Source organism: Scyliorhinus torazame, chromosome 3, assembly GCF_047496885.1.
Source record: "Scyliorhinus torazame isolate Kashiwa2021f chromosome 3, sScyTor2.1, whole genome shotgun sequence".
Lineage (NCBI taxonomy): Eukaryota > Metazoa > Chordata > Chondrichthyes > Carcharhiniformes > Scyliorhinidae > Scyliorhinus > Scyliorhinus torazame.
In genome coordinates, this window is record NC_092709.1 from 364,437,263 (window position 1) to 364,452,797 (window position 15,535).

The window sequence follows — 15,535 nt, forward strand, 5'->3', positions numbered from 1 at the left end:
GTCTGTCATCGCTCTCTCTGTGGAGTCCTTCATCGCTCTCTCTGTGGAGTCTGTCATCGTTCTCTCTCTGGAGCCCTTCATCGCTCTCTCTGTGGAGTCTGTCATCGCTCTCTCTGTGGAGTCCTTCATCGCTCTCTCTGTGGAGTCTGTCATCGTTCTCTCTGTGGAGTCCTTCATCGCTCTCTCTGTGGAGTCTGTCATCGCTCTCTCTGTGGAGTCTGTCATCGTTCTCTCTGTGGAGTTGTGCAGTGTGCTCGCTGTCGAGTCGATCTGTGCTCTCTCAACGGAGTCGTTCTGTGCTCTCCGTGTGGCGTCGTCTTCATCTTGGGTATTGCTGTCATCCTATGTATTGACGATCTGCCTTGGCATCATGGTGTTGGATTCACCTACCATGAGAAGAGTCGCATTGCTCGTATACGACTTGAGTCGTATTCAACCGTGTTGCTGATGCTGTGATCAGGATCTCCGAATAACTCAGCCATGTCTGGGCAGTATTGTGTGTATTGTTCGTTGACAAATCATCGCTTTTTGTTTCAGAGTTGTGATCGTTCTCTTCATGTTCAATCAAATCATCTTCTTGTGTGGAGGCTGGGACCCTTCGTGGTGCGTGGGCCACTCTCTGTTTCTTGGTGTCAGGCCGCAGCATAATCCTGCACTCACGAGTCGGGATGTCATATATGCTGGGCTGAAGATTCCCCATTCCGAAGAACTCATCGTCGGGGTCTTCACGGTACAACACCTCTAGTTGCGGTTCGGATTTGGTACTGGGGGAGCCACCTCCCAAGATGAAATCTTCGTCTGAGTCGTAGTCTACAAGGACCATATCATCTTCTAGGGCGGTGCTAACTGCTTGCTCCAGGGTGTTGTGAAAGTTATTTTTAACTGCTGGTGTAAGTTCGGGCATTGTTCTATCTTTTGAGGCAAGAAAATTGGGTGTTGCAGCTTTAAATTTATTTTTGTTCATTTTCGTGCATTTCCCTTTTAAGTGGGCGTGGTCCTGGTCATCTGACGTCATAACGCTAGTGACGGACATCATGTGCCGGACCCGATTGCGCATGGGCAATTCGAGTTTCCTTTACTATGCCCTCTTGGCACAACTGTGCATGTGCGGCTCCTTCCTCAAGATGGCTGCCGCTCAGAACTTCCTTCAATCCTGTCTCTGCCTCGTGGTAAAGTTCTGGCGCCGTTTTCTCCGATTGTCTTTCCTAGACACTGATTCTGTGTTTTCTAACGACTGACAGGATTGGTTTTGTTTTTGTTCAGGAGCAAGGCATTTTTGTATCGCGATTTCTAGAGTTAGGTGCTTATTTTGTAATAGTTCTTCCCTCAAATTTTTATCCGATAGTCCAAAAATTAATTGGTGCATTTTCAGGGTCTCTGAAACCAGCAGAATCACAGCCTTGTGGTATTAACTTGAGATTTGTAATAAAATCAGAGATGGGCCCTCCGTTTCTCTGACAAGAGTTAAATCTTTCCAGTGTCTCACCAGCCTGACTGTTGCAGCATTTAACACATTCTTGAGTATGATTTCTACTTTGGATTTGTCTTCATCTTCTAAGTAATTAAAGCAATTATAGATTTCTCTAGCTCCATGCCCTCCCGTTGAGAGAAGTAGGGCTATTTTTGTTGCATCAGAGGCATGGTTTAAATCATTAGCTGTGATAAATATTTGGAACATCTGTTCAAACATTTTCCAGTTATAACTTAAATTTCCGGTTGTTTCCAGCTGCCATGGAGTTCCAACAAGTTCCATCGAATCGGTTAGTCGTCAAGGATCAATTTGCTGCGAAGTCTTCCACAGTCGAATATCCGGTTTAAGTTTTTCTTCTCTTGCTGATGTCTAGCTAGCTTTCTGAAATCACTCCTGGTATCATATATTATTCTCTAAGTCAGAATAAACATGGTAGACTTCCAGTTAACACAAATACTTTATTCAGTGGGTTTGTTCTGTTTCCAGAGCTGAACTAGATGTAATACAGTCAAGAGGAATAACCAGTGAAGCTAAGGTAAACTGTCTATGCTGAGCTGTCTCTGTCTGCTGCTGCTCCCTAGCCCTGCGCTTCTGAAAGAGGCAGATCCTACATTGGGTTGGACCCTTTATCCCCTCTCTGATGTCCTCTAGTGATGCTGTGGCTGTTCCATCTGTGTGCAGTCCCTGGTGTATGTGCAGATGTACAGATCACTACAGGAGGAGGGGCTGGAGGACCAGCCCGAGGAGGGGCTGGAGGACCAGCCCGAGGAGGGGCCGGAGAACCAGCCTGAGGAGGGGCTGGAGGACCAACCAGAGAGGGGCTGGAGGACCAGCCGGGGGAGAGAGTGGAGGAACAGGCCGAGGAGGGAGTGGAGGACCAGCCCGAGGAGGGAGTGGAGGACCAGCCCGAGGAGGGGCTGGAGGACCAGCCCGAGGAGGGAGTGGAGGACCAGCCCGAGGAGGAACCGGAGGAACAGCCCGAGGAGGGAGTGGAGGACCAGCCCGAGGAGGGAGTGGAGGACCAGCCCGAGGAGGGGCCGGAAGACCAGCCTAAGGAGGGGCTGGAGGACCAGCCTGAGGAGGGGCCGGAGGACCAGCCCGAGGAGGGAGTGGATGACCAGGCCGAGGAGGGAGTGGAGGACCAGGCCGAGGAGGGAGTGGAGGACCAGCCCGAGGAGGGAGTGGAGGACCAGCCCGAGGAGGGGCTGGAGGACCAGCCCGAGGAGGGAGTGGAGGACCAGCCCGAGGAGGAACCGGAGGAACAGCCTGAGGAGGGAGTGGAGGACCAGCCCGAGGAGGGAGTGGAGGACCAGCCCGAGGAGGGGCCGGAGGACCAGCCTAAGGAGGGGCTGGAGGACCAGCCCGAGGAGGGGCCGGAGGACCAGCCCGAGGAGGGAGTGGAGGACCAGCCCGAGGAGGGAGTGGAGGACCAGGCCGAGGAGGGAGTGGAGGACCAGCCCGAGGAGGGGCTGGAGGACCAGCCCGAGGAGGAGCTGGAGGACCAGCCCGAGGAGGGAGTGGAGGACCAGCCCGAGGAGGGGCCGGAGAACCAGCCCAAGGAGGGAGTGGAGGACCAGCCCGAGGAGGGTCTAGAGGATCAGCCCGAGGAGGGAGTGGAGGACCAGCCCGAGGAGGGGCTGGAGGACCAGCCCGAGGAGGGGCCGGAGGAGCAGCCCGAGGAGGGGCCGGAGGACCAGCCAGAGGAGGGGCTGGAGGACCAGCCCGAGGAGGGAGTGGAGGATCAGCCCGAGGAGGGGCTGGAGGACCAGCTCGAGGAGGGAGTGGAGGACCAGCCCGAGGAGGGGCCGGAGGACCAGCCCGAGGAGGGGCCGGAGGACCAGCCCGAGGAGGGGCCGGAGAACGAGCCCAAGGAGGGGCTGGAGGATCAGCCCGTGGAGGAGCTGGAGGACCAGCCCGAGGAGGGGCTGGAGGACCAGGCCGAGGAGGGAGTGGAGGATCAGCCCGAGGAGGAGCTGGAGGACCAGCCCGAGGATGGAGTGGAGGATCAGCCCAAGGAGGGGCTGGAGGACCAGCCCGAGGAGGGGCCGGAGGAACAGCCCGAGGAGGGGCTGGAGGACCAGCCCGAGGAGGGGCTGGAGGAACAGCCCAAGGAGGGGCTGGAGGACCAGCCAGAGGAGGGGCTGGAGGAACAGCCCAAGGAGGGGCTGGAGGACCAGCCCGAGGAGGGGCCGGAGGAACAGCCCGAGGAGGGAGTGGAGGACCAGCCCGAAGAGGGAGTGGAGGCACCGGAATGTGGCGACTAGGGGCTTTTCATAGTAACTTCATTGAAGCCTACTGGTAACAATAAGCGACTTTTATTTTCATTTAATTGATGAAAGAATCTACAAACTCACCATGTCCACGGCATTGGCGACATCCAGTAAGCGATTCACCACGGCATCTTTCCGATTCCCTGAAGTCTGATACTGAAACCAAAACAAATGATTGGTGATAATTCAGTGGGACAAACAGATCGACCCAGAATCCTTGTGATCCCACCTGCCTCAGCATGGTCCCTCACAACTCCTCTTAAATTTCAGGAGTTTAAATTAATTTAAATTAAGCTAGTATTGGGCAGTGTAGGCTAACAAGGGCTGCCCCACCCACTCACATAACTGGTTGGCAGTTAAGTGTCAGTCAATTAAATCTACTTTGATCTGAAAGCAGGTGGGGGAGGGGAGTCAACTCAGGACAGTTTAAAAAGAGCAACTTGTAAACTCACTCCCAGTGAGTTCTCCCAGTGAGCCAGAGAAGACACAGCCAAAGTGAGACAGCAAAGAGTGAGTTTGGGAATTTGAATCTAGGTGGGGAGGAAGTGCTTTTTATCCCTGGTAAGTGACTGCTAAGTAGTGTTTCTGTTTTTCTGTTTCTTTTCATTGGTATATTTATTTATTTTTTCTTTGTTGTTTTCTTTGTTGAAATTGTAGTTGTTGAAGTTAACCGAAGGTTTAAGACGTGGCAGGAGATCTCAGACCCGTGTCATGCTCCTCGTGTGCGATGTGGGAGCTCAGGGACACGTCCACTGTCCCTGGCTCCTTCACGTGCAAGAAGTGTGTCCAGTTGCAGCTCCTGTTAGACCGCTTGACGGCTCTGGAGCTGCGGATGGACTCACTTTGGAGCATCCGCGATGCTGAGGACGTCGTGGATAGCACGTTTAGCGAGTTGGTCACACCGCAGGTGAAAGGTACTGAGGGAGATAGAAAATGGGTGACCAAAAGACAGAGCAAGAGTAGGAAGGCAGTGCAGGTATCCCCTGCGGTCATCTCCCTGCAAAACAGATGTACCGCTTTGGATACTGTTGAGGGAGATGGCTCACCAGGGGAAGGCAGCAGCAGCCAGGTTCATGGCACCGTGGCTGGCTCTGCTGCGCAGCTGGGCAGGAAGGAGAATGGCAGGGCTATAGTGATAGGGGACTCAATTGTAAGGGGAATAGACAGGCGGTTCTGCAGACGCAATCGAGACTCCAGGATGGTATGTTGCCTCCCTGGTGCAAGGGTCAAGGATGTCTCGGAGCGGCTGCAGGACATTCTGGGGGGGAGGGTGAACAGCCAGCTGTCGTAGTGCACATAGGCACCAACGATATAGGTAAAAAATGGGTCAAGGTCCTACAAGCTGAATTTAGGGAGCTAGGATTTAAACTAAAAAGTAGGACCTCAAAGGTAGTAATCTCAGGATTGCTAGCAGTGCCACAAGCTAGTCAGAGTAGGAATGTCAGGATAGAGAGGATGAATGCGTGGCTCGAGAGATGGTGCAAGAGGGTGGGATTCAAATTCCTGGGACATTGGAACCGGTTCTGGGGGAGGTGGGACCAGTACAAACCGGACGGTTTGCACCTGGGCAGGACTGGAACCGATGTCCTAGGGGGGGGTTTGCTAGAGCTGTTGGGGAGAGTTTAAACTAATGTGGCAGGGGGATGGGAACCGATGCAGGATGTTGGAAGGTAGTAAAACAGGGACAGAAATAAAAGGCAGTAAGGGGGAAAGTGTAAGGCAGAGAAGCCATAGTCAAAAATCAAAAAGGGCGACAGTACAAGGTACAGTGACTGAGGGGAGCTCAGTGAATAGGACCAGGAATACTAAAAGAAATAAAACGGGAAGTGAAAACATTAATGGTAAGCGACGCGGCAGGTTGTTACATGACGATATGGGTTCAACGACAAGGAAAATTAGGAGAAAGGTTAAGAGGAAATATAACTTAGGAGAGGCTACTGATCGAGGTGTTAAGATTCAGAACAGAGGTAAAAAAGCCAACATAAGTGTACTTTACCTGAATGCTCGTAGTATTCGGAATAAGGTAAATGAGTTGATGGCGCAAATCATCGTAAATGACTATGATTTAGTGGCCATTACTGAAACATGGTTAAAGAATGGTCACGACTGGGAGTTAAATATCCGAGGGTATCAAACTTTTCGGAAGGACAGAGTGGATGGTAAGGGAGGTGGTGTAGCTCTGTTATTTAAGGATGATATCCGGGCAACAGTAAGGGATGACATTGGTGCTATGGAGGATAAGGTTGAATCCATTTGGGTGGAAATCAGGAATAATAAGGCGAAAAGGTCACTGATAGGAGTAATCTATAGGCCACCAAATAGTAACATTATGGTGGGGCAGGCAATAAACAAAGAAATAACTGATGCATGTAGAAATGGTACAGCAGTTATCATGGCGGATTTTAATCTACATGTCGATTGGTTTAACCAGGTCGGTCAAGGCAGCCTTGAGGAGGAGTTTATAGAATGTATCTGCTATAGTTTCCTAAAACAGTATGTAATGGAAACTACAAGGGAACAAGAGGTCCTAGATCTGGTCCTGTGTAATGAGACAGGATTGATTCAGGATCTCATAGTTAGGGATCCTCTCGGAAGGAGCGATCACAATATGGTCGAATTTAAAATACAGATGGAGGGTGAGAAGGTAAAATCAAGCACGAGTGTTTTGTGCTTAAACAAAGAAAATTACAATGGGATAGGAGAAGAACTAGCTAAGGTAGACTGGGAGCAAAGACTTTATGGTGAAACAGTTGAGGAACAGTGGAGAACCTTCCAAGTGATTTTTCACAGTGCCCAGCAAAGGTTTACACCAACAAAAAGGAAGGACGGTAAAAAGAGGGAAAATCGACCGTGGATATCTAAGGAAATAAGGGAGAGTATCAAATTGAAGGAAAAAACATACAAAGTAGCAAAGATCAGTGGGGGAATAGAGGACTGGGAAATCTTTAGGGGGCAACAGAAAGCTCCTAAAAAAGCTATAAAGAAGAGTAAGATAGATTATGAGAGTAAACTTGCTCAGAATATAAAAACAGATAGTAAAAGTTTCTACAAATACATAAAACAAAAAAGAGTGGCTCAGGTAAATATTGGTCCTTTAGAGGATGAGAAGGGAGATTTAATAATGGGAGATGAGGAAATGGCTGAGGAACTGAACAGGTTTTTTGGGTCGGTCTTCACAGTGGAAGACACAAATAACATGCCAGTGATTGATGGAAATGAGACTATGACAGGTGAGGACCTTGAGAGGATTGTTATCACCAAGGAGGTAGTAATGGGCAAGCTAAATTTGGGGCTAAAGGTAGACAAGTCTCCTGGCCCTGATGGAATGCATCCCAGAGTGCGAAAAGAGATGGCTAGGGAAATTGCAAATGCACTAGTGATAATTTACCAAAATTAACTAGACTCTGGGGTGGTCCCGGCGGATTGGAAATTAACAAACGTGACACCACTGTTTAAAAAAGGGGGTAGGCAGAAAGCGGGCAATTATAGGCCAGTGAGCATAACTTCGGTAGTAGGGAAGATGCTGGAATCTATCATCAAGGAAGAAATAGCGAGGCATCTGGATAGAAATTGTCCCATTGGGCAGACGCAGCATGGGTTCATAAAGGGCAGGTCGTGCCTAACTAATTTAGTGGAATATTTTGAGGACGTTACCAGTGCGGTAGATAACGGGGAGCCAATGGATGTGGTATATCTGGACTTCCAGGAAGCCTTTGACAAGGTGCCACACAAAAGGTTGCTGTATAAGATAAAGATGCATGGCATTAAGGGGCAAGTAGTAGCATGGATAGAGGATTGGTTAATTAATAGAAAGCAAAGAGTGGGGATTAATGGGTGTTTCTCTGGTTGGCAATCAGTAGCTAGTGGTGTCCCTCAGGGATCAGTGTTGGGCCCACAATTGTTCACAATTTACATGGATGATTTGGAGTTGGGCATTTGTCTTTGCAGGGGCAGGCCAGTCGATTTCGGCGGGAGAACAGCTGGTGAGTCAGTTTCAGCGGGAGCAGTGCGGAAGTGGCTGCTGGGAGGTAAGTCTGTCCTTTAAAAGCACTTGTCTTTGCAGGGGCAGGCCAGTCGATTTCGGCGTGAGAACAGCTGGTGAGTCAGTTTCAGCGGGAGCATTGCGGAAGTGGCTGCTGGGAGGGGCAGGCCAGTCGATTTCGGCGTGAGAACAGCTGGTGAGTCAGTTTCAGCGGGAGCATTGCGGAAGTGGTTGCTGGGAGGTAAGTCTGTCCTTTAAAAGCACTTGTCTTTGCAGGGGCAGGCCAGTCGATTTCGGCGTGAGAACAGCTGGTGAGTCAGTTTCAGCGGGAGCATTGCGGAAGTGGCTGCTGGGAGGGGCAGGCCAGTCGATTTCGGCGGCGGGAGAACAGCTGGTGAGTCAGTTTCAGCGGGAGCAGTGCAGAAGTGGCTGCTGGGAGGTAAGTCAACCTTTAAAAGCACTTGTCTTTGCAGGGGCAGGCCAGTCGATTTCGGCAGGAGTGGAGCTGGCTGGTTAGTCAATTTCAGCAGGAGCTGAGAATTTTTTTTTTTAAAATTAGTGTTTTAGGCGGGAACAGGAAGTCGACCCGCGGACGTCTGGGAAGACCCTCACCAATAAATTCTGGTGGAGAGGAAACCCGAGACACTACACGTGTAGTGTCTCCCACCCGCCCTCCTCCTCTAACCTAATAATAAAACCCATTGGTCTGAGGTAAGTACCACATTTTATTATATTATTATTTTTTATAAAAAATTTAATTTAGTTGTTAGCCAGATCTTGGTAGAAAGTTAGAGGAATGGCAGGGAAGGGAGTGCAATGTTCCTCCTGCAGGATGTTTGAGGTGAGGGATGCAGTTAGTGTCCCTGCTGATTTTACCTGCAGGAAGTGCTGCCATCTCCAGCTCCTCCAAGACCGAGTTAGGGAACTGGAGCTGGAGTTGGAAGAGCTTCGGATCATTCGGGAGGCAGAAGGGGTCATAGATAGCAGCTTCAGGGAATTAGTTACACCAAAGATTGGAGATAGGTGGGTAACTGTAAGAGGGACTGGGAAAAAACAGTCAGTGCAGGGATCCCCTGCGGTCGTTCCCCTGAGAAACAAGTATACCGCTTTGGATACTTGTGGGGGGGGGGACTTACCAGGGGTAAGCCATGGGGTACGGGCCTCTGGCACGGAGTCTGTCCCTGTTGCTCAGAAGAGAAGGGGGGAGAGAAGCAGAGCATTAGTAATTGGGGACTCGATAGTCAAGGGCACAGATAGGCGATTTTGTGGGAGCGTGAGAGACTCACGTTTGGTATGTTGCCTCCCAGGTGCAAGGGTACGTGATGTCTCGGATCGTGTTTTCCGGGTCCTTAGGGGCGAGGGGGAGCAGCCCCAAGTCGTGGTCCACATTGGCACTAACGACATAGGTAGGAAAGGGGACAAGGATGTCAGGCAGGCTTTCATTGAGCTAGGATGGAAGCTCAGAACTAGAACAAACAGAGTTGTTATCTCTGGGTTGTTGCCCGTGCCACGTGATAGTGAGATGAGGAATAGGGAGAGAGAGCATTTAAACACGTGGCTACAGGGATAGTGCAGGCAGGAGGGATTCAGATTTCTGGATAACTGGGGCTCTTTCTGGGGAAGGTGGGACCTCTACAGACAGGATGGTCTACATCTGAACCTGAGGGGCACAAATATCCTGGGGGGGAGATTTGTTAGTGCTCTTTGGGGGGGTTTAAACTAATGCAGCAGGGGCATGGGAACCTGGATTGTAGTTTTAGGGTAAGGGAGAATGAGAGTATAGAGGTCAGGAGCACAGATTTGACGTCGCAGGAGGGGGCCAGTGTTCAGGTAGGTGGTTTGAAGTGTGTCTACTTCAATGCCAGGAGTATACGAAACAAGGTAGGGGAACTGGCAGCATGGGTTGGTACCTGGGACTTCGATGTTGTGGCCATTTCGGAGACATGGATAGAGAGCAGGGACAGGAATGGATGTTGCAGGTTCCGGGGTTTAGGTGTTTTAGTAAGCTCAGAGAAGGGGGCAAAAGAGGGGGAGGTGTGGCGCTGCTAGTCAAGAGCAGTATTACGATGGCGGAGAGGATGCTAGATGGGGACTCTTCTTCCGAGGTAGTATGGGCTGAAGTTAGAAACAGGAAAGGAGAGGTCACCCTGTTGGGAGTTTTTTATAGGCCTCCTAATAGTTCTAGGGATGTAGAGGAAAGGATGGCGAAGATGATTCTGGATAAGAGCGAAAGTAACAGGGTAGTTATTATGGGAGACTTTAACTTTCCAAATATTGACTGGAAAAAATATAGTTCGAGTACAATAGATGGGTCGTTTTTTGTACAGTGTGTGCAGGAGGGTTTCCTGAAACAATATGTTGACAGGCCAACAAGAGGCGAGGCCACGTTGGATTTGGTTTTGGGTAATGAACCAGTCCAGGTGTTGGATTTGGAGGTAGGAGAGCACTTTGGGGACAGCGACCACAATTCGGTGACGTTTACGTTAATGATGGAAAGGGATAAGTATACACCGCAGGGCAAGAATTATAGCTGGGGGAAGGGCAATTATGATGCCATTAGACGTGACTTGGGGGGGGGATAAGGTGGAGAAGTAGGCTGCAAGTGTTGGGCACACTGGATAAGTGGGGCTTGTTCAAGGATCAGTTACTGTGTGTTCTTGATAAGTATGTACCGGTCAGGCAGGGAGGAAGGCGTCGAGCGAGAGAACCGTGGTTTACCAAGGAAGTGGAATCTCTTGTTAAGAGGAAGAAGGAGGCCTATGTGAAGATGAGGTGTGAAGTTTCAGTTGGGGCGATGGATAGTTACAAGGTAGCGAGGAAGGTTCTAAAGAGAGAGCTAAGACGAGCAAGGAGGGGACATGAGAAGTATTTGGCAGGAAGGATCAAGGAAAACCCAAAAGCTTTCTATAGGTATGTCAGGAATAAGCGAATGACTAGGGAAAGAGTAGGACCAGTAAAGGACAGGGATGGGAAATTGTGTGTGGAGTCTGAAGAGATAGGCGAGATACTAAATGAATATTTTTCGTCAGTATTCACTCAGGAAAAAGATAATGTTGTGGAGGAGAATGCTGAGCCCCAGGCTAATAGAATAGATGGCATTGAGGTACGTAGGGAAGAGGTGTTGGCAATTCTGGACAGGCTGAAAATAGATAAGTCCCCGGGACCTGATGGGATTTATCCTAGGATTCTCTGGGAGGCCAGGGAAGAGATTGCTGGACCTTTGGCTTTGATTTTTATGTCATCATTGGCTACAGGAATAGTGCCAGAGGACTGGAGGACAGCAAATGTGGTCCCTTTGTTCAAAAAGGGGAGCAGAGACAACCCCGGCAACTATAGACCGGTGAGCCTCACGTCTGTAGTGGGTAAAGTCTTGGAGGGGATTATAAGAGACAAGATTTATAATCATCTAGATAGGAATAATATGATCAGGGATAGTCAGCATGGCTTTGTGAAGGGTAGGTCATGCCTCACAAACCTTATTGAGTTCTTTGAGAAGGTGACTGAACAGGTAGATGAGGGTAGAGCAGTTGATGTGGTGTATATGGATTTCAGCAAAGCGTTTGATCAGGTTCCCCACGGTAGGCTATTGCAGAAAATACGGAGGCTGGGGATTGAGGGTGATTTAGAGATGTGGATCAGAAATTGGCTAGCTGAAAGAAGACAGAGGGTGGTGGTTGATGGGAAATGTTCAGAATGGAGTACAGTCACAAGTGGAGTACCACAAGGATCTGTTCTGGGGCCGTTGCTGTTTGTCATTTTAATCAATGACCTAGAGGAAGGCGCAGAAGGGTGGGTGAGTAAATTTGCAGACGATACTAAAGTCGGTGGTGTTGTCGATTTGGAGTATTGCGTACAGTTCTGGTCACCGCATTATAGGAAGGACGTGGAGGCTTTGGAGCGGGTGCCGAGGAGATTTACCAGGATGTTGCCTGGTATGGAGGGATAATCTTATGAGGAAAGGCTGATGGACTTGAGATTGTTTTCGTTGGAGAGAAGAAGGTTAAGAGGAGACTTAATAGAGGCATACAAAATGATCAGGGGGTTGGATAGGGTGGACAGTGAGAGCCTTCTCCCGCGGATGGAAATGGCTGGCACGAGGGGACATAACTTTAAACTGAGGGGTAATAGATATAGGACAGAGGTCAGAGGTAGGTTCTTTACGCAAAGAGTAGTGAGGCCGTGGAATGCCCTACCTGCTACAGTAGTGAACTCGCCAACATTGAGGGCATTTAAACGTTTATTGGATAAACATATGGATGATAATGGCATAGTGTAGGTTAGATGGCTTTTGTTTCGGTGCAACATCGTGGGCCGAAGGGCCTGTACTGCGCTGTATTGTTCTATGTTCTATGTTCTAAGTGCAATGTGTCCAAGTTTGCAGACGACACTAAGATAAGTGGTAAAGCAAAAAGTGCAGAGGATACTAAGAGTCTGCAGAGGGATTTGGATAGGCTAAGTGAATGGGCTAGGGTCTGACAGAACCATCCGTGTGAATCTCCGCTGGACCCGCTCCAGTGCCAGTATGTCCTTCCTGAGGTGTGGGGCCCAAAATTGCTCACAGTATTCTAAATGGGGCCTAACTAATGCTTTATAAAGCTTCAGAAGTACATCCCTGCTTTTATATTCCAAGCCTCTTGAGATGAATGACAACATTGCATTTGCTTTCTTAATTACGGACTCAACCTGCAAGTTTACCTTTAGAGAATCCTGGACTAGGACTCCCAAGTCCCTTTGCACTTCAGCATTATGAATTTTGTCACCATTTAGAAAATAGTCCATGCCTCTATTCTTTTTTCCAAAGTGCAAGACCTCGCACTTGCCCACGTTGAATTTCATCAGCCATTTCTTGGACCACTCTCCTAAACTGTCTAAATCTTTCTGCAGCCTCCCCACCTCCTCCATACTACCTGCCCCTCCACCTATCTTTGTATCATCGGCAAACTTAGCCAGAATGCCCCCAGTCCCGTCATCTAGATCGTTAATATATAAAGAGAACAGCTGTGGCCCTAACACTGAACCCTGCGGGACACCACTCGTCATCGGTTGCCATTCCAAAAAAGAACCTTTTATCCCAACTCTCTGCCTTCTGCCTGACAGCCAATCGTCAATCCATGTTAGTACCTTGCCTCGAATACCATGGGCCCTTATTTTACTCAGCAGTCTCCCGTGAGGCACCTTATCAAAGGCCTTTTGGAAGTCAAGATAGATAACATCCATTGGCTCTCCTTGGTCTAACCTATTTGTTATCTCTTCAAAGAACTCTAACAGGTTTGTCAGGCACGACCTCCCTTTCCTAAATCCATGCTGACTTTTCCTAATCCGACCCGGCACTTCCAAGAATTTAGAAATCTCATCCTTAACAATGGATTCTAGAATCTTGCCAACAACCGAGGTTAGGCTAATTGGCCTATAATTTTCCATCTTTTTCCTTGTTCCCTTATTGAACAGGGGCGTTACAACAGCGATTTTCCAATCCTCTGGAACTTTCCCTGACTCCAGTGACTTTTGAAAGATCATAACTAACGCCTCCACTATTTCTTCAGCTATCTCCTTTAGAACTCTAGGATGTAGCCCATCTGGGCCCGGAGATTTATAAATTTTTAGACCTCTTAGTTTCTCTAGCACTTTCTCCTTTGTGATGGCTACCATATTCAACTCTGCCCTCTGACTCTCCGGAATTGTTGGGATATTACTCATGTCTTCTACTGTGAAGACTGACGCAAAGTACTTATTCAGTTCATCAGCTATTTCCTTGTCTCGCATCACAAAATTACCAGCGTCATTATGGAGCGGCCCAATGTCAACTTTTGCCTCCTGTTTGTTTTTAATGTATTTAAAGAAACTTTTACTATCATTCCTAATGTTACTGGCTAGCCTACCATCACCCATTGTGTGTTGGAGTGTGTTATTGTGTGTTGTAGTCTGTTTTGGGTGTTATTGTGTGTTGTAGTGTGTTATTGTGTGTTGTAGTGTGTTTTAGGTGTTAATGTGTGTTGTAGTGTGTTTTGGGTGTTGTAGTGTGTTTTGGGTGTTGTAGTGTGTTATTGTGTGTTGTAGTGTGTTTTGTGTGTTGTAGTGTGTTTTGGGTGTTATTGTGTTTTGTGTGTTGTAGTGTGTAATTGTGTGTTGTAGTGTGTTTTGGGTGTTTTGGGTGTTGTAGTGTGTTTTGGGTGTTGTAGTGTGTTATTGTGTGTTGTAGTGTGTTCTGTGTGTTGTAGTGTGTTATTGTTTGTTGTAGTGTGTTATTGTGTGTTGTAGTGTGTTTTGGGTGTTATTGTGTGTTGTGTCTTGTAGAGTGTGATTGTGTGTTGTAGTGTGTTTTGGGTGTTGTAGTGTGTTTTGGGTGTTGTAGTGTGTTATTTTGTGTTGTAGTGTGTTTTGTGTGTTGTAGTGTGTTTTGGGTGTTATTGTGTGTTGTGTGTTGTAGTGTGTTATTGTGTGTTGTAGTGTGTTTTGAGTGTTATTGTATGTTGTGTGTTGTAGTGTGTTTTGGGTGTTGTAGTGTGTTATTGTGTGTTGTAGTGTGTTTTGTGTGTTGTAGTGTGTTTTGGGCGTTATTGTGTGTTGTGTGTTGTAGTGTGTTATTGTGTGTTGTAGTGTGTTTTGGATATTTTTGGATGTTGTAGTGTGTATTGGGTGTCGTAGTGTGTTTTGGGTGTTATTGTGTATTGTGCGTTGTAGTGTGTTATTGTGTGTTGTAGTGTGTTTTGGGTGTTGTAGTGTGTTATGGATGTTTTTGTGTGTTGCAGTGTGTTATTGTGTGTTGTAGTGTGTATTGTGTGTTGTAGTATGTTATTGTGTGTTGTAGTGTGTTATTGTGTGTTGTAGTGTGTTGTAGTGTGTGATTGTGTGTTGTAGTGTGTTTTGGGTGTTATTGTGTGTTGTAGTGTGTTATTGTGTGTTGTAGTGTGTTTTGGGTGTTGTAGTGTGTTTTGTGTGTTGTAGTGTGTTTTGGGTGTTATTGTGTGTTGTAGTGTGTTATTGTGTGTTGTAGTGTGCTTTGGATGTTTTTGGATGTTGTAGTGTGTTTTGGGTGTCATAGTGTGTTTTGGCTGTTATTGTGTGTTGTGTGTTGTAGTGTGTTATTGCGTGTTGTAGTGTGTTTTGGGTGTTCTAGTGTGTTTTGGGTGTTTTTGTGTGTTACAGTGTGTTTTGTGTGTTGTAGTGTGTTTTGTGTGTTGTAGTCTGTTTTGGGTGTTATTGTGTGTTGTAGTGTGTTATTGTGTGTTGTAGCGTGTTATTGTGTGTTGTGTGTTATTGTGTGTTATAGTGTGTGATTGTGTGTTGTAGTGCGTTTTGGGTGTTATTGTGTGTAGTGTGTTTTGGGTGTTGTAGTGTGTTTTGGATGTTTTTGGATGTTGTAGTGTGTATTGGGTGTCGTAGTGTGTTTTGGGTGTTACTGTGTGTTGTGCGTTGTAGTGTGTTATTGTGTGTTGTAGTGTGTTTTGGGTGTTGTAGTGTGTTTTGGATGTTTTTGTGTGTTGCAGTGTGTTATTGTGTGTTGTAGTGTGTATTGTGTGTTGTAGTGTGTTATTGTGCGTTGTAGTGTGTTATTGTGTGTTGTAGTGTGTTGTAGTGTGTGATTGTGTGTTGTAGTGTGTTTTGGGTGTTATTGTGTGTTGTGTCTTGTAGTGTGTGATTGTGTGTTGTAGTGTGTTTTGGGTGTTGTAGTGTGTTTTGGGTGTTGTAGTGTGTTATTGTGTGTTGTAGTGTGTTTTGTTTGTTGTAGTGTGTTTTGAGTGTTATTGTATGTTGTGTGTTGTAGTGTGTTGTAGTGTGTGATTGTGTGTTGTAGTGTGTTTTGGGTGTTAT

At 47.8% G+C, this 15,535-nt stretch overlaps 1 protein-coding gene across 5 annotated transcripts in view; it reads right to left on the bottom strand.

The window, feature by feature from the left end:
- The window catches only part of LOC140409368 (disintegrin and metalloproteinase domain-containing protein 12-like), a 653,965-nt gene that overhangs the window by 241,930 nt on the left and 396,500 nt on the right, over nt 1-15,535 (bottom strand). For all 5 annotated transcript variants that reach the window (XM_072497812.1, XM_072497813.1, XM_072497810.1 and 2 more), the window contains exon 8: nt 3,826-3,897. In XM_072497812.1, the coding sequence (XP_072353913.1) occupies nt 3,826-3,897 (72 nt within the window). The remainder of the gene's footprint in view (nt 1-3,825; nt 3,898-15,535) is intronic.